At 35.0% G+C, this 25,409-nt stretch overlaps 1 protein-coding gene across 3 annotated transcripts in view; it reads right to left on the bottom strand.

Annotated features, from left to right (window-relative positions):
- Positions 1-25,409, bottom strand: part of LOC111514274 (lutropin-choriogonadotropic hormone receptor) — a 796,850-nt gene that overhangs the window by 44,190 nt on the left and 727,251 nt on the right. For all 3 annotated transcript variants that reach the window (XM_074176962.1, XM_074176963.1, XM_074176965.1), the window contains one exon: positions 15,685-15,822. In XM_074176962.1, coding sequence (XP_074033063.1) covers positions 15,685-15,822 — 138 coding nt within the window. The remainder of the gene's footprint in view (positions 1-15,684; positions 15,823-25,409) is intronic.

Here is a 25,409-nt window from a genome sequence, read left to right as displayed (position 1 = left end):
GAAAATTGCTTCATAACGCATTACCAATTCCCTAATAATATTTGAAAACATAATCTGCAAAAAAATAAATTTTTCACAAAAACGAGTTTTATTTTATTTTGTGACAGTAAGTCTAAACGAATAGCACAAATTTGTTAATTAGTAATAATATCAAAACTGATTATAAAAATTATTGGAAGTAGCCACCTGCACTTAGTATGCATGCTTCCGCCCTTCTACGCATGGAATCACGCACCCGTTCGAATATTCTCGGTGTATTTCGTATAGTTTCACACGAGGCAACTATTCACTCTCTTAAATCTTCTAAAGTATTAACGGGAGTTTTATACACAAGAGTTTTAAGGTGACCCCATAAAAAAAATCTAAACTGTTGAGATCGGGGGATCTTGCTGGCCATTGCTGAGGTCCTCCGCGACCTATCCAACGATTAGGATAAACTGTATTTAAATGGTTTCGGACAATTACACTGAAATGAGCAGGGGCTCCATCATGCATGTACCATATTCGATTCCTTAACGCAAGTAGCACATCTTCCAATAACCCACGTAAATCTTCTTCGAGAAAGTGTAAATAAGAACGACCATCAAGGCGTCCTGGTAGAAAAAATGGGCCTATTAGATGATCACCTATAATTCCTGCCCATACATTAACCGAAAATTGGTGTTGGAAATGGGTTTCGGTTATTGCATGGAGATTTTCTTCAGCCCACAACCAAAATACGCCAAACAATTTGATGACAAATATCCAGAGTTCTAGCGATCTTCCCCGTACTCGTCTCAGGATGTTCCTCAATTTCTTGCAGCACCGCTTCCTCAATTTCAGGAGTTCTTACTACACGAGGTCTACCTTCCGGAGTCCCTTTCTTGAAACTACCAGTTTCCCCAAGTCGACGATGAATATTTGAAAAGGTTCGGCTATCTGGTAAGGCACGATTAGGATATCTTTTCTGATAAATGCGCCTGGCTTCTGTCGCATTACCATCAGCAAGGCCATATACGTAATGCATTTGCGCCATTTCCGCATTCGTATAATTTACCATATATTTACTGACATTCAGAAAAACAGCGGATTACCAAAATAACTTCAATAACACTTCAAAATCAATCAAAACGCGCTGTGACAGTTTTCAACACCAACACCTTACTTTAAACCAACATCAATATTAGCTACTGACGTTTGTACATACAGAGAATTCGTTTTTTATTTCTATGGTCGGTACGCTGTTTTTTCTGCTTGTAATCTTTAAAATAAATCACATATCGACAAACTCCATATTTCCAAGAGGTGTAGTAAATAAATTCTGCCACACGTCATTTATTCCAGGAAAACTATATTTATGTTTTCGAAAATTATTAAGCGGTGCTGCGTTATGACGTAATTTTAATTGAGAACAGTGCATCTGACAACAAACAAATACCTTTCAGATCCTTTATTTTGCAACAAATCTGATCTCTTAGTTTGCTTTCAGTCGATGCACGATACCGCATCAGATTTTTAAGGAATTTATCCTCAAGTAAAGCGATTTTTAATTTTTTGAGCGAAAACCATGCGTCGGACAAAGAAAACCCAGCAAATCAAATGTGCTCAAAAATGTATGTAGATTTTAAAAATAATTTTTAATTCAAGATAAAGCAGTGGCGTAGTATTTTTTTCGCCAAAAATATACATTTCAAAACTCGTACGTACGCCACTGACAGAGAAAATTAAGAAAATTGTACATCAGAAAATGCACCTTGAGGCATGGAACATATGTACCAAATACGCCAAAGATGTCTACAAAATTATCTCAGTTATTATTAAAAAAACTGATTATTTTTGAAAACTTTGCCACATCTCAAAAGTTAAGGCGTTTAGGACATACGTCCATAGGAAGGTTTTTTCTTAAATATATATATATATATATATATATATATATATATATATATATATATATATATATATATATATATATATATATATATATATATATATATATATATATATATGCTGAACTGGTTTTTCCGGGTATATGATCCGTGTATGTGATATTATCTCTAATTTCACCGACGTTTCGACAAAATCTCATTTGTCATTATCAAGGTGTGCTGTTACGTGTTCAGAAGTTTTGTTGACCTTGCTCAACTCACTTCTTACTATAATGGTAAAATGGTATTCGTTACGTGTTCAGAGGTAGAGTAGTCCATAAACCCTCTACTACCTACTATTTAAATGTTGTTGAGTTTTACCTGAGTTCTTCTTCTTCTTAGTTGACCTCATCTCCCCGTTAAGGTATCGAATATGAAATCTGAAGCTTTCACGGATAGGAATATGCTGAACTGGTTTTTCCGGGTATATGATCCGTGTATGTGATATTATCTCTAATTTCACCGACGTTTCGACAAAATCTCATTTGTCATTATCAAGGTGTGCTGTTACGTGTTCAGAAGTTTTGTTGACAGAAGTTAAATAGTAGGTAGTAGAGGGTTTATGGACTACTCTACCTCTGAACACGTAACGAATACCATTTTACCATTATAGTAAGAAGTGAGTTGAGCAAGGTCAACAAAACTTCTGAACACGTAACAGCACACCTTGATAATGACAAATGAGATTTTGTCGAAACGTCGGTGAAATTAGAGATAATATCACATACACGGATCATATACCCGGAAAAACCAGTTCAGCATATTCCTATCCGTGAAAGCTTCAGATTTCATATTCGATACCTTAACGGGGAGATGAGGTCAACTAAGAAGAAGAAGAACTCAGGTAAAACTCAACAACATTTAAATAGTAGGTAGTAGAAAGTTTATGGACTACTCTACCTCTGAACACGTAACGAATACCATTTTACCATTATAGTAAGAAGTGAGTTGAGCAAGGTCAACAAAACTTCTGAACACGTAACAGCACACCTTGATAATGACAAATGAGATTTTGTCGAAACGTCGGTGAAATTAGAGATAATATCACATACACGGATCATATACCCGGAAAAACCAGTTCAGCATATTCCTATCCGTGAAAGCTTCAGATTTCATATTCGATACCTTAACGGGGAGATGAGGTCAACTAAGAAGAAGAAGAACTCAGGTAAAACTCAACAACATTTAAATAGTAGGTAGTAGAGGGTTTATGGACTACTCTACCTCTGAACACGTAACGAATACCATTTTACCATTATAGTAAGAAGTGAGTTGAGCAAGGTCAACAAAACTTCTGAACACGTAACAGCACACTTCGATAATGACAAATGAGATTTTGTCGAAACGTCGGTGAAATTAGAGATAATATCACATACACGGATCATATACCCGGAAAAACCAGTTCAGCATATTCCTATCCGTGAAAGCTTCAGATTTCATATTCGATACCTTAACGGGGAGATGAGGTCAACTAAGAAGAAGAAGAAGAACTCAGGTAAAACTCAACAACATTTAAATAGTAGGTAGTAGAGGGTTTATGGACTACTCTACCTCTGAACACGTAACGAATACCATTTTACCATTATAGTAAGAAGTGAGTTGAGCAAGGTCACCAAAACTTCTGAACACGTAACAGCACACCTTGATAATGACAAATGAGATTTTGTCGAAACGTCGGTGAAATTAGAGATAATATCACATACACGGATCATATACCCAGAAAAACCAGTTCAGCATATTCCTATCCGTGAAAGCTTCAGATTTCATATATATATATATATATATATATATATATATATATATATATATATATATATATATATATATATTCGTCCAAAACGAATTTTTTAATTAATTTTTTAAATTTTTTAAAATGTTCTGCCTGTCGAATGGACTCCGATAGTATATTATAGGCTCGACTAGCTGAATGCAAATGACTTCGATGACCAATTGTTTTGAGTGCCAGTTCTGTTTTGATCAATTTTTTTACTTTATTTCTAGTGTTATGTACGTGGTCTATATAATCGTGACGTTTATGTTTATATTGAAAATACACTAACTGTATGTAGTACAACTGACTAATATCAAATATTTTAGCCTCTTGATAAAGAAGGTTTGTAGGATACAACATGTCTCTTTTAAATATTATTTTTAGGAATCTTTTTTGTAGAGTCTCAAGTTTGGACAAATGACAGTTTGCGGCTCCACCCCATCCCAATATTCCGTAATTTATCCTAGATTCAACCAGAGAGTAATATACAATCTTCATCACAGGTAAGTCTAAGTATCGGTTCAGAAATTTTATTTTATATAGCATAGGCCTTAATGTTTTAATTACATTTTGTATATGTATATTCCATTTCATAGTATCGTCAATTGTTATACCTAAATATTTTATATATCTAACTCTATTTATTTCTATTATTTTATTGTTGACATGTAACTGTACAACATTAAAATCTGGTAAACCATTTTCATAACAACTAAATGGGACAAAGCACGTTTTTGAGTAATTAACAGTTAATAAATTATAATCAAACCAGTCTATAATGTGAATAAAATCTTGATTAATTTTTTGTTGTAGGTCAGCCCATGACTCACTCTGATAAAAAACAGCCGTGTCATCTGCAAAACTAATAATGGAACCTTCAGTATTCAAGGTAAGTAAATGATTAATGTAAATGGTGAACAGAGTAGGCCCTAGAACCGTACCTTGCGGCACACCATATGTTATTAAATTTTCTTCACTTAATTTATCATTTATTTTGACTTTTTGCTTTCTTCCAGCTAAATAGCTTACCATCAAATTATAAACACTGCCCCTGAAACCTAAATCCTGTAAATTTTCCAACATCCTATTATGAGACACTGTGTCAAATGCCTTTGCAACATCCAAGAAAATGCATAACGATTTTTTGTTTGTATCTAGTGATTTATAAATTTTGCTTGTCAGAAAAGAGATTGCATCTTGTGTTGACCTATCTTCCCTGAACCCAAATTGATGTTCTGATATTAAATTGTATTTATTTAAGTATTTTGTAATACGAATTTTCAAAATTTTTTCAAATATTTTGGCAAAGTTAGAAATCAGGGAGATAGGTCTATAATTGGAAACTTCAGTTTTACTTCCTTTTTTATGTAATGGGACTACAATTGATAATTTAAAACAAGAAGGGTATACACCTATATATATATATATATATATATATATAGTATATATGATGAGCTGTTTTCTCGGGTTTCGCTCCGTGTTCTGTGTATTTTCTCCCCATAAGGATTATTTTCACAACGTTTCGGCAAAGTCTCATTTGCCATCTTCTGTTGATGTCTGGTTTTTTCAACTAGACTGATTAATTCAAACTCTGTGTCTCAATTTATAGGGATGGATGTTTCCCTTTACCTGCGTTGCTGCCACTACTTGTGTTTGCTCGACTACCTGTTTTGGTCTTATTACCTGAGCTGCCTCTCCTGTCTCTGTTATTGTACCTGTATTGTCATGTACCGAGTTTTGCCTCTGGAGTTGAGCAGTCTGATTGCTTGTGCGAACTATCAGAATCACCACGGAGGCGGCTATAGCTACCTGCGTGACATCCGGGTCCAAGAAATTATACGAAAATGAAAGTTATTGAGTGTCTTGATATAGAAACAGAAGTTAATATCGGACATAGCACTCATCCTTACACTTGGCTGCACCATACTGATGATGGGCCAAAAGCTCGAAACACGTGTCTATGGTTTGCCACTTTCTTGAGTGCTATGTCCGATATTAACTTCTGTTTCTATATATATATATATATATATATATATATATATATATATATATATATATTAACTTCTGTTTCTATATATATATATATATATATATATATATATATATATATATATATATATATATATATATATATATATATACAGGGTGTCCCTGGACTTCCTCTTTTCCTCTCGGGAATGTATAGATGGGGTCAAAATATCACCAGTATTTCATATAACTTTTTTTCCTAAAAGTCTTCGTAACCAAGTTACGGGCCTTCGAAGTTACAAAATGAAAAATGTTTTTCTTTGATAACTTTTCAAGTGAATATTCAAAATCATCCAAATTTTGGTAATTGACTAAACAAATGAATTCCGTCGATGAGCTTTCATGCAGGAGTCAGTTGTTTTGCTACAAAGTCAGGAACGGACTACCCCCGATGGTCCACAACCCAAAACTTTGAAATGACAGATATTTTTCAATATTTTTCAACAAAATAAGTTTACTTGGACAATTTTATGAATAAAAGTACTCGTGTGGAAAGTCGATCGGAGCAACGAGTCTTGATAAAAATGTAGTTCTACTCGACGACATCAAACCCGCTCGTCCACCATTATTTGAAATGAATAATTATCAAAGCAGAAATAATAATGATAACGTTAATTCAACAACATTTATAACAGGAATGATACAAAGTATGCTAAAATGAAGTCGTAAACAAAAAGTACAGTACCTATATGGAAGTTTAAGTCACAATTGTGACAGCAGATATTTTTTCAAAAGAAATATCAAGTTCTGTAGATTCGTGGTGTTTTTAAACTAACAAGCTACTCTACTATGAAATATCAAATTCATTCCATATTTTGTATGTACATAAAACGTGTGGAATAATCACGTTTCGTGTTGATCAGTTATCTGAATCTCATGAAACTCAACATTCGAATATTTCAAATTCTTCTTCACAGCTAAACTGTTGAGGAGTTTCACTGATAATTATAATTTTATGGGAGAAATTCTTTAACACGAATCTAAATTTAGCTGAAAAAACGCACATCGGAAAAAATATTTACTATACTAATAAAAAGCAAACGAATGAACTACAAAAACGGCTGCACATGATCAGGTGAAAAATATCCAGGGAATAATTATGTTCCATTTCTTTCACAGATGTTGACAAAAAAACCGTTTAGAAAGTTTTGATAAAAAATGAGAAACTGGAATGCGATTTTGTTTTGTTGAGTGGTGCGTTGTCATATGACTATCATTGTATTGTCAATATTCTATAGGATATTTTGAATTTTTTCGATATGGCCGAACAGTTTACTGTTCTGTCGTCTGTATTCCGAGCATTTTCTCAATCGAACGGTACCGTCAAGAGAAACATTCGAGCGTGTCGATCGCAGCTTGAGGGAGACAGGTATGTAATAATTGATAATTAATTTGAGCACGTTGTTTTATTTCGATATTATTGTAGGTACAGTTTTGCCAAAACGAGGTGGTGAGGGCGCTCCTAGGACTGTACGTACCGTTGTATTGGAGGAAAATATTTTGGAAGCCGTCGCTGATGATCCTTCAATGAGCATCAGAAATCTATCAGAACAGTTCCATACATCCAAGTCCACTATTCATAGAATAATTAGGGAACAACTGCTCCACCCATTTCACATCCAGAAGGTACATGCCATGACACCTCAAGATTTTCCAGCACGACTGGAATATGCCAATTGGTTCATGGATAGGCAAAGAGAGGATATGACTTTTATTAATCGAGTTTTATTCACTGATGAAGCAGGTTTCAGTAGAGATGGAGTTATCAACTCTCATAATCTCCATATATGGGCCGAAGAAAATCCCCATGGGATATTGCAAACCAAACACCAACGGAAATTCAACGTGAATGTTTGGGCTGGTATCATAGGAAACCATCTTATAGGACCATTCGTTCTACAGGACCGATTGAATGGAGAACGTTATTTGGAGTTCATTCAGAACGATTTGAATGTACTTTTGGAACATGTTCCATTGCAAACCCGAAGAGATATGTGGTTTATGCATGATGGCGCTCCTCCTCATTTTAGTTTGATTGTGCGTGACCATCTGAACCATATTTTCCACAATAGATGGATTGGTAGAGGTGGGCCATATTCATGGCCATCGCGGTCTCCGGATTTAAATCCATTGGATTTCTTTCTGTGGGGGCATCTAAAAAGCCTTGTTTACGCTACACCTATTCACACAAGAGATGCATTGTTGAATAGAATAACATTACATTGTGAAGCCATACGAAACGACCCTGGAATGCTATTTCAAGTACAGAGAGGGTGTCTTCGCAGACTAAGAAAATGTATAGAGAGAGAAGGTGGTCATATCGAGCAGTTTCTGCAGCGGATTTTTCATTTCTGTTTGCTCTTGAGGCTCTTGAGTTTCGTTAGTTAAACGTGTTTGCATTATAAAAATTCGTTATGAACATTTTACCTATCATTTCCATTTTCCTTAAAAACTAATATTTTCGAATAATGGTAGACATCTCAGGATAAATGTTGTTGAATTAACGTTATCATTATTATTTCTGCTTTGATAATTATTCATTTCAAATAATGGTGGACGAGCGGGTTTGATGTCGTCGAGTGAAACTACATTTTTATCAAGACTCGTTGCTCCGATCGACTTTCCACACGAGTACTTTTATTCATAAAATTGTCCAAGTAACCTCAATTTGTTGAAAAATATTGAAAAATATCTGTCATTTCAAAGTTTTGGGGTGTGGACCATCGGGGATAGTCCGTTCCTGACTTTGTAGCAAAACAACTGACTCCTGCATGAAAGCTCATCGAAGGAATTCATTTGTTTAGTCAATTACCAAAATTTGGATGATTTTGAATATTCACTTGAAAAGTTATCAAAGAAAAACATCATATATATATATATATATATATATATATATATATATATATATATATATATATATATATATATATATATATATATATATATCAATGTAAAATACAAATAGGATTTGAAGTTCTTTAACTTCTATTTGATTATCTGCGAGCGCATTAGACAGCTGGTCGTGCTGTCATCCTCTAGGCACTAATCTATCTGAACCTGTCATCCTGTGTATGTCCTTTTATACGGTCCGAACGCATCAATACAGGTACTTCTGTTGCTTTAGGTAAAGCATATATGATAAAAGTTATCCACCTAATGAAATATAAACATCAATAGCTCTGTCAGATTGCCTTCAACAAAGGGATGAATAAATGTATCAAACAGTAAAGTTGATCTCCCAGATAACGTCAACGTTGTTAAAAAGCTCATGCTTCAGAAATCAATTTTCAAATTATGAGCCTAAAATGTGATGAAGTTTACAGAAATGCACAATAAATATATAGAGAATTAATTTTCAGTATTTTTTGACCAAAATTGTTACAGTTTCATATGAACGGCTTTGAGGAAGATAATTACAAGACAACTCATATAATACTCTCAACTTTAAAGACACCTTAACAAAATATGGCTGTATAACGGTGTTCCTGCGGAAGTTAAATTCATAACGTTTGTTATTGTTAATATTGTTCATTTCATTTTATAATATGTTTGTGTGAATTTTCCTGTTCAACCTTGTATAAAAGGCAATTGAGAGATATATTTGTAAATAAGAAGTTGTTGTCGACGGTACGAAAAGGTTATCTTCTCATTTCTACATATTAAACAAAACCAAAGTCTTGACCAAGTCGAAAAGTAAAACCAAGTCAGATACATAAGTGGTCCTTCGAGTTCTCAATAAGAACAACCCTGTGGAAGATGTCTGCTTCACGTTCAGTACTTTTAAGAAGAAGTGAAAGGATGAAGGCAAAAGAACCAGCAATTTTTGACAACAGCTGTCAAATCTATGACACATCTAAAACCATAAATTTGCAAAATATGGAAAAACTAGAAATCCCGGCATAATTTGAAAGAAAGAAAAAAATACTTTCAGAAATATCAATTGAAGTTCCAGGGAGTAGCAAAGTTTCAAGTAGTAAATCCATTCGACGCAGACAGTTGAAAATTCAACTTGAGAAGGAAAGACGTCGAGCAGAAATTGAAAAACGTCTAATAGAGAAAGAAACTATGTTCAAACAAGCTGAACTTGAAAGTCGTGGTGTATCCATTCATTCAAAACAAGAAGAAGAAACGAAAATACAAACTAGTAAAGGGTCATTCATTAAAAATTGAATGGAATCAACAAATGATAAAATGCAACTCCACAGTTTCTCCCACGAAGATATGATGGAAGACCAGAAACTGAACACATTCATGGCCAGACAGTCGTTCAGCAAGGAACTTCCACTATTTTCTGGACAAGCTAGAGAGTGGATCAATTTTTGTTAACCAATTCAAAGAAACAACAAACATTTGTGGATTTTCCAATGCCGAAAATATTGTGCGACTTCAAAAATGTCTAAGAGGTAAAGCCAGAGAATCTGTTAACGCCTTGATCAGTTTTACTCAAGAAGTTGACAAAATTATCAATACACTGGAAAAACGATTCGGTAGACCCGATATAATTATACAAGAGCAAATAGAGGTAAATTTTCGTTATGTGGACACCCGGTGATTTTGAAAAAAATTTTGACTGTACTAACGTATTTTGATGCGTAGATTACGAACCCGAAAGAAAAAAAGCGGCGCTCTCCCTTATTTAAAAAGTTACGGCCCTTCAAAGTTCAGAAAAGGGCAACTTTTCAGCCTTCTTTTTCACTAAATTAACTATTTAAAAACACAAGCATTTATTCACTAGGTCACCTTTACACCTTATTCCTCCTTCTTTAACACGTTTCACTTCAATAATCAACATTTTTCTTATAAAAAACTTAATTTAAAAACGAATGGTTATCCTGGTGACATTCTTCCATTTTTAGGTTAGTGAATAGTGACATTTCAGAAAAAAAGCGGTTGGTATTTGCCGTCGCCTACTATTTCAAATTCGTAATACACCATCAAAAACCAATTTACGTTCTAAAGAATGAAGGTAAAAAACATTTGAATTACTTCAGGAATATGGACTGCAACAGTCGTACCAACCACATCATTAACCTTAAAAACGTAAAATACAGTGATATGTAACCAAAAAGCAGCTCCGTACATTTTTTAACATTTTTATAAGAAAAATGTTGATTATTGAAGTGAAAAGTGTTAAAGAAGGAGCAATAAGGTGTAAAGGTGACCTAGTGAATAAATGCTTGTGTTTTTAAATAGTTTATTTAGTGAAAAAGAAGGCTGAAAAGTTGCCCTTTTCTGAACTTTAAAGGGCCGTAACTTTTTAAATAAGTGAGAGCGCCGCTTTTTTCTTTCGGATTCGTAATCTGCGCATCAAAATACGTAAGTACAATCAAAAATTTTTTCAAAATCGCCGGGTGTCCACATAACGAAAATTTACCCAAATAGATTGTTCGAGGAGGATTTCCGACTTGAGAGAAGACAGATTACAATATTTTAGACTTTTCCAATGAAATTCAAAATCTGGCAGTTACTGTGCAAAGTTGAAAACGTGATGAATATTTGTTGAATCCAAACCTTTTGAACGACGCAGTGATCAAATTGAGCACAAATTTTAAAATAGAATGGGGAAAACAAATAGTGCAATTGAAACGTCTGAAAAAGTCTGTCACAATTGTTCAATTTTCTCTTTGGCTTGAATAAATAAGTGAGGCCATAATGTTTGTTGTTCCTGAAAGAGCACTGGATAAAAAGAAAAGATATGTCTGTACCACATCCATTCAATCAGATAAATCAAATTCAGAAGTAAATTGTGCAAGAAAGAGGGACATAAAGTTGAAAAGTGCCACAACTTAAAAAAATTAGAAGTTGAGAAACGTTGGGACTGGGTAAAAAAAAATAAAGTATGTTTCTGTTGTTTAGGATCATCACATCACACAAAACTTTGTAAAAGCAAGAAAACATGTGATGTTAATGGTTGCCTTTACAAACATCATCCTTTGTTACATAAAGAGCCTGAAACAGTACTGGAGAACTCCGAAGAGCAAGTCTGCCATCATTCGCTAGGATCAAGGAGTCTGAAGTTTTATTGAGAATAGCTCCTGTAGAATTAACTGGCCCCAAAGGTAAAATCAACACCTATGCTCTTTTTGATGAAGGTTCTACGGTGACCATGATTGATGCTGTATTGGTGAGGTGCTACTGGACCAACAGAAAGTTTGAAACTCTGTTGAACAAATCTCTCTTCCTGTACATTCTTCGAACTCTAAAAGTCTATCTAAGAGATAGAATCATCATCAACAAGTGAAAATTGAATCTGTGCATTGTGTGAAACCACAAATTCTTATCGGATAGGACAACATTGATCTCATCATTGCTAGAGAAGTCCACGAAGGAGGAAAAAACCAACCTATTTTATCTAGATCGAAGTTGGAATGGGTTGTGCATGGAAACAACACAAATCAGTATTTTGGACGAGTAGATCAAGAATTTTCCTTTTTTATAAACCATCAGTATAACGATTTGGACCAACTAGTTAAAAATTCTTTCAAAATTGAGAATTGGGGTGTAAAATATTATAAAACATTTCAACATCCAGATGAAATCAGAGCCTCTGAAATTTTGAAAGAGACGTCAAAAAGGATAGCTGCAAACAGATGGGAAACTGGACTTTTATGGAAAAACGATAATGTAACTTTACCAAATAATAAACTTACTGCCCTGTGCCGATTAAAATCCATAGAGAAAAAGATGAACAGAAACGAAGATTTTGGTCTTGAATACGAAAATAAAATAAGTGAATATTTAAAAAAAGGGTATGCTCAAATGTTGCCTGCGGAGGAGGTATCAAAGGATACTATGAATGTTTGGTATCTGCCACATTTTGCGGTAACAAATCCTAATAAACACGGATAAATACGATTTGTGTTTGATGCAGCACCGGAAACAAATGGAATTAGTCTCAATGATGTTCTTCTGAAAGGTCCAGACCTGCTGAATTCCTTACTTGGCATCATCTCCAAATTCAGACAGAGAAATATAGCTGTGACTGCAGATATTCAGTATATGTTCAATAAAACAAATCAGATCTATGGATAGGCATGCACAGAGATTTTTGTGGGGAGACAGATGGAGTCATGCACAAGAATATGAAATGACGGCTATGATTTTCGGGGCAGTATCATCTCCAACATCGGCTTAATATGTTATGAGAAGACATGCTGTGGAATTTAAAGCAGAATTTCCACAAGCTGTGAAAGCCATTAGAGAGCAACACTACGTCGATAACTACCTCGATAGTGTAGATACAATTGAAGAAGCAAAAAAAATATCATCGGATGTGATCGAAGTTCATAGTCGGGGAGGTTTTGTCATATGAAAGTGGTCTAGTGATTCCAAAGATGTTTTGAAGTACATACCAGAAGAGCTTCGGAATTCCAGAGGAAAAATATGGACCTAGAAAAGGAGTTGCCTTTACCCACTGCGAGAATTTTGGAACCCAAATATTTTTTCCTTTTCAATAAAGTGGGACTCCGAAGACCTCAAAATATTACTTGCCATAAACGCAACAAAAAGGGAAGTACTGAAAAGAGTCATGCCAGTCTTTGATCCTTTTGGCTTCCTGAATACTTTCCCAATAGCTGCTCGAATACTTCTTCAGGATATTTGGCGTTCGAAAATTGGATGGGATGATGAACTGAATTGAGAAATGATGAAAATATGGAGAATATGGGTTGGAAATATTGAAAAAATCTCAACTTTCTCCATTCCTCGTTGTTATGTTTCCAATATTTTTGAAGTAGAAGGAATTCAGATTCATATTTTCTGTGATGCAATTGCCCAGGCATATGCAGCTGTTGTCTACCTTCGAATCAAGAAAAAAGATTCCATTCAAACAAGTTTCGTTATGTCAAAGTCCAGAGTAGCCCACATCCAACAAATGATGTCTATTCCAAGGCTTGAACTTCAGGCTACGGTTCTGGGAAGTAGACTGGCAGTTTGCATAAAAAAAGTCACAATATCAAAATTGACTCATGCTATTTTTGAACAGATTCAAAAACCATCATTGGATGTATCAAGGCCGATACCATGATTTTCAAGCCAAGTGTAGCACACATTGTAGGAAAGTTTGAAGAAAATGACTTTATCACAAGGAAACAATGGCCAAAATCTCAATTGCTTGCTGATCATTTCTGGCGCCGTTGGATCAAATAATATTTGCCGGTATTGAACCAGAAGAACAAAATGGTGCACATCACACACAATAAAAATCAAGATTGGAGACATGGTGGTTCTAGTCGACAGCCAGTTCTTGAGAAATACTTAGCCCAAAGGTGTAGTTACTGCAACATATCCAGGTGCAGATGGCAATGTAGGAGTGGTCGATATAAAAATAAATATTGGTACATACAGAAGACCTTTTACCAAACTTTATCTTCTAGATGTTGATTAACATGAAGAATAGTGATGGATAAGATTTCATTACTGGGAGGGAGTGTTCCTGCGGAAGTTTAATTCAAAACGTTTGTTATTGTTAATCTTGTTCATTTAATTTTACAGTATGTTTGTGTCAATTTTCCTGTTTAACCTTGTATAAAAGACAATTGACAGGGAGATTTGCAAATAAAAAGTTGTTGTCGACGGTACGAAAAGGTTATCTTCTCATTTCTATATATTAACCAAAACCAAAGTCTTGACCAAGTCGAAAAGTAAAACCAAGTCAGATACAAACGGCGACTTTTGCTGCACGCAATGTAACAAAGGAGCGAAGACACCTCGTCAGACTCTTGAAATTATTGTTTAAAAAAAGAAGAATGCAATACAGGGAAATTGAACAAGTTAGTGAATATTGTTACCTTTAACCCATTAGTTGAACAATAATTGACCACACTGACAATTGAATTCGACTTTTTCACTACTCTACTGACTATACAACACAAAAACTTGAACTCAATTTCATTGCATATTCCGAACTAGTTTTGCCTACGTCATGGTAATGTAATGGGGGCTTTCGATTTAACTCCATGAAGGCTGTGACATGCACTCATTAAATATTACACATGACGTTTTGTTCACCAAGGGGCACCCTCATCAATGCGGACCTGTTTTTTTTAACCTATTATACCTCTCCCAATCCTGCATTTACCTTTGCACCAATTTCAACTTCTTCTCGACGTTTCATCCAAAAAAAACATTGTCATAATCGAGTTGATTGATTGTATCTGGAATTATATATCTAGGTAAGTACTTGATTTGTTATGATGAAGTGAACAATAACTTGAAGCCTGTAATGAGTAATGAAAAATCAATTGTGCTTGGAAAAATGTCAAAAGTTCATTATTCAACTTCATTATTTAATATCGTAATAATTTTCTTGAGTGAAGCAAGCAAACACGAAAAAATATTTTACATTTCATTGGTGTTGAGCAAGATATGGAATAATCTGCTTCGATTTGATGGATGTAGGATTAAAAGAGGCTTCTGAATTTGCTATTCAAATACTGGTTCGTATTTGAAAACAATATGAGGGTGACCTTAAGTGAACGAAACGACCAATGAAGAATGAAATGAGTGTATATTGAAGTCTTCTTGGATTGAAATCAAAAACATTTATATATGTTTTCTCTTTTTGTATGATAAACCAGAAAAACCAAATTTATCAATTCAATTTTTTTCAAGAAAGGCTCAAGGTAGTATGTTTTTTCCAACATGACTTCATTGTATTCCTAAAAGTACATTTTATGTATAATTCGAGCAATATCGTATCTTTTATCGTTGCATAGTGTGCAATTTTTGCCACCTGGTATAACAGACTCTTCACTAATTATATTTCAATTGAGAAGCCTCCATAAACATAATATGTGATACAAGTATAGAATAAATGAATTTGAGTTATAATATTGAAATTTTATTTAAAAAAAACTTTAATGAAATGGTATATACTGGTATTTGAAAATGTGTATCGACTGAAACATTCGACAAAAATATGTGTTCGAATGAAGAATTTTGTATACAGATCCAGAATAATTGATCTTTTATAATACTAACCTCTTCATAATTCCTGTAAATTTCTCCACAAAGTACAGTAGTGGTTGGTAATGTGGCGTTACCAATGTTCTCATGTCCCCAAAACTCCTCATCCTGGATTTCATTTTCACTGACGCTGAGAGCTACTTCTTTATTCGCCTGAAAATAAATAACGAACTATTTGTAAAAGAATACATGTTGCACGACCATTCAATCCTCTCGTAATGATTCTGAAAGCAACAAAGTGTTCTAAAAACTAGACATAACATTTTATTGTTACTTGTTTCTGAGAACAATTTCGATTGAACGACACTTCCATATTGGAGCTGAGGAAACACGTTTCTAATTAGGATAAATGAGAAAAAGTGAATAACAAGAAGGGTAGAAATGAAATGAACTTATGTGACGAAGATTTGTGATATGAAGAAGTAACCGAGAATACTGAAAGATATATTATTTTCTTCAATTGAAATTTAGATATTCTACAATAATCTTCCAATTCAGTAACTTTTAGTAACTTTAGTTTATTGAAATTGGTATTCACATATGACCGTAGGTCTCGACATCGAATAAATATAAATAATTTCTTGATTTATCACACGAAAAAATTTGCTGAAAACCATTCTTTTGAAATTATAGTATTGTATGCATTTTACTCGAATGAGCTTAGTGTACATACAACAGATTATTTCGGAATTATTTTCAGAAAAAGGAAACAATAATATGAACTCCAAAAAATTTTCATTCAAATGTAAACTCCAAAAAATTTCCATTCCAAATTCAAATGTGAGGATTGACCTTCAAAAGGAGTCCCGAGTCATGTCAATTTCAATCGGTTGACAGGTTAATATATATAATCACTACAAAACTCTGTCCAGCCTACAAATGTTTCATTATTTGAATTGAAGGGGTTACATTTTTGAGAAAGAAAGTTCTTGGCTTTCTACTACTCCATCTGATACAAAAAAAAGGGATGAGAGAATCTTCCAAAGAAAAGAAGGAAGTAATCAATTTGAAAATAAGTAACTCTATACATGGATGTGTAGATCATGCATTATGTTTATGCATTGGCCTAAATAACTAGGCCTAAATAACTAGGTATTGAATAAGCTATATGAAAAATTGTACTTGAAAATAAGTATTCAAAGATATGGAACTATTCAGAATTTTTTACCAGAAGAAGATCAGACATTTTGGAAGCGAGATGCTGTTGCTCAAAAGAGCGCGCAAACGAGACAAGCAAAATAGAAATACTATTAGGAAATGTCAAAACAATTCAAAAGACTATGTTCATTCATCTCAAATGGGATATTTCAGATGAAAAGTTCAATTTGATAAAATACCATTTATAGTTTTGATAATGATATGACTAATTATAACTAATTCATCAAAATGATTACCAAACAATAAAAATTCTGACGAAATCGACGATTTTCATATGATTTTTGCCACCTTTCAGTTGATATTGATGATTAAAATCATAATGACGAAAAAACAAAATCGTCAGAACTGTATCCTTGAAATTTCAACAATGTCTGGCTACGTTCAACCACTGACCCCTAGACTTTTTACAATGAATGCATGCGATTCATATGCTTGAAAACTGTAATTGACTAAAATTCTGAAACTGCACACAAGGACAAAACTCGGTTCGAACAGCAGAAGCAGAAACTACATCAGAAGAGGAAACGAATTCCTACCGAGCAGGTTAGCAAACGCTCACGCTCAAACGATGTTTCACCCAAGCCAAGCATGCCTAAATCTGGTGTACAGTAAGGTGTAGCTGAGTTACCTACATAAACCTCATATACCTACATATGTCCCCAAATGGAAAGGTTGCTGTAAGTAACAAGCTGGGAATCATGCACCATGAACATCCGACAACCTTAATATCGACCAATCAACTGAAGTCTCCTCAGTATGCCAGCCATAATGGCTGCCAAGAATATTCTACAGGAAAACTTTTTACCAAACCACACATTTGTGTTGTTTACCTGACTGCCGAAAGTAGTCGCAGACTAACCACCGATCAGGTTCTCACTGTACTATGGTATGTAGCAGTACTCGTATATATTTGTTTCTACAATAAAAACCGGCTAGTTCTAGACCAATATTAGTTTCGTGCGTTGGATATATGTTTTGGAAGCATAGTTTGTTTTCGAAACATTCTTTATGTTGAATAGTGGGTGTTTTTGTAGGAATTTGTCATTTGATGACACAGACCTCTAGTTTGTAATTTACAAAAACTATTAGGAAAAACCAAATCATATTCTTAAATCATCAGGTGATCACGCTATAGAATGGGAAAAAACAAAAATCATCACCAAAGAAGCTCATGGAAAAATTAGGAAACTCAAAGAATTCACATATATTATTTTAACAGGTAGCAAGTGTATTGCGACTAGTTCTGTGTAAATGGATCATACCTGGTTGCCATTACTAGGAAGAGAGGTTGAAAACAAAAATATGAACCTTAACTTAACTAAATTCCTGAAAAACATCCTGTATGTATGTACATGTAGACTGTCACGTGTGACATTTGGACATTCTATTCTTTTGACTTGTGTCAAAGAAAATTAAAAATATCACAGTTTGAGGCGATATTTTCATAGTGAATACAGCTAAGTATCAATATTTGATTTTTTCAATTGATTTTTTCCAATTCGTAGGCATAATTTATGTTGCGGAACGGCTAACATACTCATTTTTATTTTCTTAATTTTGCCTCATCCTGTACCCTCAAAACGACTTCATTATGATTGCGCCCTCTGTGGTGTGTTGGTGCGATGAAAAGGGACGAACAGTGTTGTTGTATTGGTTTTCTGTGTGGTTGATTGTCCGCCATTCTCGACTGCCCAGTTCAACTGTGAATATTCGTTTTTTTTTTGCTGATAATATTTATGTTTATCACACCGCATAATATCTTGCTTCTTGATACACGGACTCTGATGAGACAGCCGCAATCCACTCAAAGTAAGTCGTCTTTGAGGGATTTAATTTAACATTTTGTTAAGTATCATAACGGTATACAGTCCCTACTGTTCCTATTACCGTTCCGTTACATGGTCCTTCGAGCCGCGATTAGAATCATTCCTGTTAAGTCAGAGTTTTCTATAAGAATTTTTTTTTATATCATTCAAAAGAAAAAAATTTTTTTTGAACCGCTCATTTTTGAATTTCATTCTGAAAATTGCTAATTTCAAAGTGACTCTCTCAAATCTGCATAATTTTGTGAATTCCGTAGCGAAATTATAATTTCTAATAAACATAAAATTGAATTTTCGTCTCTATTTTCATATTCTTGCCAAACAGTACTTTCGTTGAAAAGTGGAAGTGTATCTACAGCGCATGACCAACTAATTATCTTGCGCTCAACATACCATTGCTCCGTCGATCGCTGAACTGCTTTTATATTTTTTGGAATGCCTCAATTCCCGCTGTCGTTTTTGCTCGCGTTTTTTATCACCTGTTACTTTCTGGGTATTCCTTTCGAATTCACTTTGTTTATTTGCTCCCATATCAAAATGGATAAGGTTAAAAAATACAAAATTTATCGTAATTCTGCTATAAATGAAATTACAGTATTGAGAGCCCTTGCAGATAGGGTTAAAACTGATAAGTCTATTCGAACTTTATTTAAAGTTAGATGCGAAGAGTTGGACTCGATAAAAGACGAGTTCACAAAACAGCATAATTGTATTATCAGTACATTGCTTACACTTCCAGATGAAGATGCCGCTCCAGAGGACGCGGTAAAAGAAGCGTTTCTTGCAGAGTTTTACGCTGTAAAGGCTGTTTATATGGAATTCATTGATGACGTGGTTAATACCACACAGGCACCTGTTTCATTTCTTCAAACGAGTACGAATTATTCTAAAGTTAAGCTTCCAAAAATAGAACTTAAAAAATTTTACGGTGAATATAAGAATTTTCCATCCTTTATCGATCATTTCAACTCAGTTATTCACAATAATGATACCTTATCGAATGTGGACAAATTCGATTATTTGATTTCTGCTTTGCAAGGTCCGGCCTCAGGAATTGTAAAGACATTGAAAGTAACAGATGAAAATTATAAAATTGCATACAATGCATTGAATAAACGTTATTCGAATCGGAGATTGTGCGCCCAAGATCTTTGGTATGAGATTGATGGAACTTCAAGAGTGAATGGTGATTGTTCTTCTTCAATCCGAAAATTATTAGATACATTCGAAGAAAATATAGCTTCTCTCAAATCTATGAATTTTCCCACAGATGAATGGGATTTTATGTTGGTTATGATGCTTTTGAAACGTTTAGACGATAATACAGTCACCATGTTTGAAATGAAACATTGTTCATCCGAAGTTCCAACATTTTCAGTTTTAGTTGAATTTTTGAATGACCGCTGTGTTACTCTTGATACTTTGAAAATTTCTCGTACTCAATCGAAAAAAGCTATTGGCATATCCAATACTAGAACATACAATTCTCCAGCTCGAATAACGTCTTTATTTGCGAATAAATCTCCTGCATCAAATTGTTTATTCTGTCAGGAGAGTCATTCACTTTATACATGCCCAGCTTTCGCGAATAAACTACCTTCTGAGCGTTATAACTTTTGTAAAAACAAACATCTATGCTTCAATTGTTTGAGTAGATCACATGATTTGAATAAATGCCGATCGACTGCTTGTTGTAAAAAATGTTCTTCGCGTAGTCATCATACTCTTCTACATTTCGATAAAAATCCTGCTCTGGGGGGAAGTGGTGCTACTTCATCCACAACTACTTCTGTGGAAATTATTAATGCCAATCAAGATAATTCTCCTCATCTTACCGCTACTAGTATTCTCGCTGCTTCGAATGTTACTGCCAAATCTCATAATGTTTTATTGGCAACCGCTCTTATTGATATTTCCGACAATTCAGGAAATTATCAAACCTTTCGCTGTTTAATTGATAGTGGAAGTATGAGTTCGTTTATCACGAAACGAGTTGTAATGCAATTGGGATTGCCAAAAAAAGCCTTTTCTATTGAAGTCAAAGCGTTGGGTTCGATGAATTCCTCGACTTCTGAAGGAAAAGTTTCTCTTTCGTTCAAGCCCTCATTTAAAAATGAACCGATATTCCACACTGATGCTATTATTCTTGATAAAATATGTGACAATCTTCCCAATTTCCGCATTGAATACAAATCATGGAATCATATTTTGAATTTGCAACTTGCTGATCCTAAATTTTATTGTCCAGGGAATATTGATATTCTTCTCGGGGCAGACGTCTTCTCTCAGATCATATTGAATGGAAAAATATCTGGGAAGTGTGATGAACCATATGCTCTGAATACAGTTTTAGGTTATATTTTAATAGGAAAGACCAATAACCACCCGCCTGCCATAACTTCTTCTTTTTTTTGTGAGGCTTATGCGCCTAACAATGTAGAAAAAATTCTCAAATCGTTTTGGGAAGTAGAGTCTGTTCCTGATACCCCACACAATACCTCTGATGATATTGCTTGCGAAAAAAGTTTTGTCGACAACGTAACTCGAGATGAAACCGGTCGATATATAGTTGCATTGCCCTTGAAGAATGAAACGGTCCAATACCAAGGTATTCGTGACCTTGCTGTCACTAGGTTTTTATCATTAGAACGCCGCTTAATCAAAAACTCGGAGTTATACCAGCAATATTCTGCGTTTATGAAAGAATATTTAGACCTTAATCATATGGAGCTGATCTCTAGTATGGACATTCCATCCACATGTTATTACATTCCACACCATTGTGTTTTGAAACCCGATAGCACGACTACAAAATTGCGAGTGGTATTCAATGCCTCAGCAAAGTCTTCGAATCAAATATCGCTCAATGATAATTTATACACTGGTCGAAAATTGCAACAAAATCTTTTCAATATTATCGTCGAATTCCGCATTCATCCTTACGTATTGTGTATGGATGTGACAAAAATGTTTAGAATGATTCTTGTTAATCCTTCTCATCGAGATTTTCAAAGAATCATTTGGAGATTTGATCCCAAATTACCGCTACAAGATTATCGTCTTCGTACTGTAACTTACGGTATGAACTGCTCGCCCTTTCTTGCGCTCAGAACACTTGAACAATTAGTTAAAGATGAAGGTGGTACTTTTCCGCTCGCTTCACTCGCACTCAGTTCCACCTGCTATATTGACGACTTCGTGATGTCTATTCCTACCTTTGAAAAGGCTCACCAACTCAAAACTGAAATTATTACCTTATTACGAAGAGGAGGCTTCGAACTTCGAAAGTGGTCTAGCAATGACCTTTCTTTGCTCTCTGATTTGCCTCCCTCTTATTTGTCCAACGAACCGCACACGTTTTCTGAAGATATCGATTCTTGTCTGAAAATTTTGGGATTGCGTTGGAATCCTTCTGCTGATTGTTTTTCTTTTATTGTCTCTGCAATTCCAAATCGTCCTTGTACTAAACGAACAATTTTATCCGAATTAGCTCGCATATATGATCCCTTAGGATTCATTTCTCCAGTTACATTTTTTTGCAAACATCTCATTCAACAACTATGGTTGTCCGGTATTGGTTGGGATGATATTCCCAATAATGAAATTATTCGTATCTGGAATCAGTATCAAACTGATCTACCCGTTTTATCCAGTCTCAAAATTCCGCGGATGTTCACAAACTCCCAAGCAATCGCTTATGAAATTCACGGATTTAGCGATGCATCTGAGAAAGGATATGCTTGTGTTATTTATCTGCGTTCTTTTGATGCCAATTGACTGAATCATGTTAGCTTCGTATGTGGAAAGTCCAAAGTTGCACCAACTAAGAAAATTACTATTCCGCGTTTGGAGTTATGTGCAGCCGTTTTATTAACGAAGCTGATTTCATCAATCATTTATCTTATTACACCCCAATTAAATCTGAAACGTGTTTACTGTTGGTCCGACTCCCAAATAGTGTTATATTGGATTAAGGGTCATCCACACCGTTGGAAGACATTTGTATCAAATCGTGTGACATTCATCAGGGAGAAAGTCGCTCCTGAACATTGGTATTACGTAGATACCACCAATAATCCGGCGGATGCTGCTTCCAGAGGTTTGTTACCCCGTCAGATGATATCACATTCTATGTGGTTCACCGGTCCGCCTTTCCTTAAAAAACAAGATGAATGGCCTGATTCGCCTTCTCTGCCCCTTGCACCCCCGGTGGAGGAGGAAAAATCAATTCCAGTATTTTTAACCTCTAGTAATGACCATGTCATTGATATTTTATTAGAAACGCATTCTTGTTTCAGATCGCTACAAAATGTTCTAGTTTACTTGCTACGTTTCATCAACAATTCGAAAAAACCTTCTCAAAAATTCTTAGGCTCAATTGTGCCATGCGAGCGCCACAACGCTCTTGTTAGACTTGTTCGACATGTCCAAAGTATCCATTTTTCTGTAGAAATCGAAAGTAAACGTTTTTCAAAACCTTTGAGAAAACTTCAAGTTTTTTTGGATTCTGAGGAAATTTTACGTGTTGGAGGTCGTCTGAAACATGCCTCCCTCTCCCATTCTGCCAAATATCCTACGTTGCTTCCACGTTCAAGTCGTTTGACTATACTCTTGATCAAATATTTTCATGAGAAGTTTTTTCATGCAGGTTTTCGCACGACTCATTTCCTTCTGTCGCAACAATTTTGGATTTTATCTCCAAAAAGAGCTATCAATTCAGTTCTCTCTCAATGTATTCCATGCTGGAAACAAAATCCTAAGACTTTTCAACTCCTCATGGGGAATTTGCCTATTTCTCGAGTTTCTCAAGTTAAACCATTTTCTCACTCAGGTGTCGATTATGGGGGACCCTTTTCGATAACTCTCAGTCGCCATCGTGGTGTGAAAACAATAAAAGCATATTTATGCATTTTTGTTTGTTTCGCTACCAAGGCGGTTCATCTTGAACTTGCCAGCGATCTCTCTACTGACAGTTTTTTAGCAGCTTTGCAAAGGTTTATTGCACGTCGTGGACGTGTATCCCATATTTATAGCGACTGTGGCACCAATTTCTTAGGTGCCCAGCGTCAATTACTCCGTTTGCTCGAATCTTCAGCTTCTCACGAGAATATTGTTTTTCATCCTACTCCGGCAAGTGCACCTCATTTCAATGGGTTATGCGAAGCCGGAGTAAAGAGCGTTAAATCACATTTGGCTCGTGTTATCGGCCAACAAATCCTCACCTACAAAGAATTTTATACCGTGTTAACATTGATTGAATCCATCTTGAATTCGCGACCCTTAACGCCCATGAGCGCCGATGTTGATGATCTCAACACTCTCACTCCCGGCCATTTTTTAACTATGGAACCTGTCTCCAGTCTACCGCTGCCTGATTATTCTGATGTACCCCTAAATCGTTTAACGAGATGGCAACTATTACAACGCCTACATCGGGATTTCTGGCATAGGTGGCATAAAGAATATTTGCACACTTTGCAGCAAAGAGGTAGGTGGTTGAATGGCGGTACTTCCCCTCGCATCGGTACTCTTGTACTTATCAAAACTGATAACCTTCCCCCATGCAAGTGGTCGCTCGGTCGTATCTCCAAATTGCATTTTGGTGATGATCAAGTCGCGAGGGTAGCAACAATTAAAACAACGCATGGTACCTTGAAGCGCCCCCTGGTCAAGTTGTGTCCACTTCCACTTGAATAGTACACGACTTTTCACTTTTCTTTTCAGCATTTTTGTTTTATTTGATGTTTTGAATATTTATTATTAATTTTATTCAGTTATATATTAGAAAATGCCTTCTGCATTTTGCGGGCCAGTAAATGTTGCGGAACGGCTAACATACTCATTTTTATTTTCTTAATTTTGCCTCATCCTGTACCCTCAAAACGACTTCATTATGATTGCGCCCTCTGTGGTGTGTTGGAGCGATGAAAAGGGACGAACAGTGTTGTTGTATTGGTTTTCTGTGTGGTTGATTGTCCGCCATTCTCGACTGCCCAGTTCAACTGTGAATATTCGTTTTTTTTTTGCTGATAATATTTATGTTTATCACACCGCATAATATCTTGCTTCTTGATACACGGACTAGCTTCGACCACAAGACCTGGTACCAATCTCAGGACTCTGATGAGATAGCCGCAATCCACTCAAGGTAAGTTGTCTTTGAGGGATTTAATTTAACATTTTGTTAAGTATCATAACGGTATACAGTCCCTACTGTTCCTATTACCGTTCCGTTACAATTTATGTATACGAGAAGTTACTGACTAATTGGACTTTCCAGTGGTTTATATTACGCAGTAACTTTTCGGTTTGAACTTTTCAGTTTGCCATTTGCTAGACATCAGCAGATTCTCTATTAATTTATTATTAATTTTTTCAGATTGGTTACAAACCAAAAAAAACTGTATGAATTATAGAATCCTCTACAAAAAAATGTCGTTTAAAGAATATTTAACTAATTCTATTTGAATGAATGTGGCCTAGCATTCTATTAGTGATAACACAAATAAAAGAGGACTATTGAATAATAATCTTAATGATTTTGATGAATTGGTAAAAAATAGCAACTTGTAGTAATTATCTTGATGAAAATTTTGGTTAATGTCAATGATACCATAATGATTTTTTTCTAGGTACTTGTCTTTTGTTAGTGGTGTATTCATTCAATTAAACTTTGAGTAAATGTTCTACCAGCTGATCATAAAATTGTTTTCAATTTTTTTAATAATGATGGAGATTAAATATTTTTTATTTTTTCTG

Source organism: Leptinotarsa decemlineata, unplaced genomic scaffold (assembly GCF_025532065.1).
Source record: "Leptinotarsa decemlineata unplaced genomic scaffold, Ldec_3_MD MMD2_P_RNA_scaffold_14, whole genome shotgun sequence".
NCBI lineage: Eukaryota > Metazoa > Arthropoda > Insecta > Coleoptera > Chrysomelidae > Leptinotarsa > Leptinotarsa decemlineata.
This window is presented reverse-complemented; position numbering and strand designations above follow the sequence as displayed.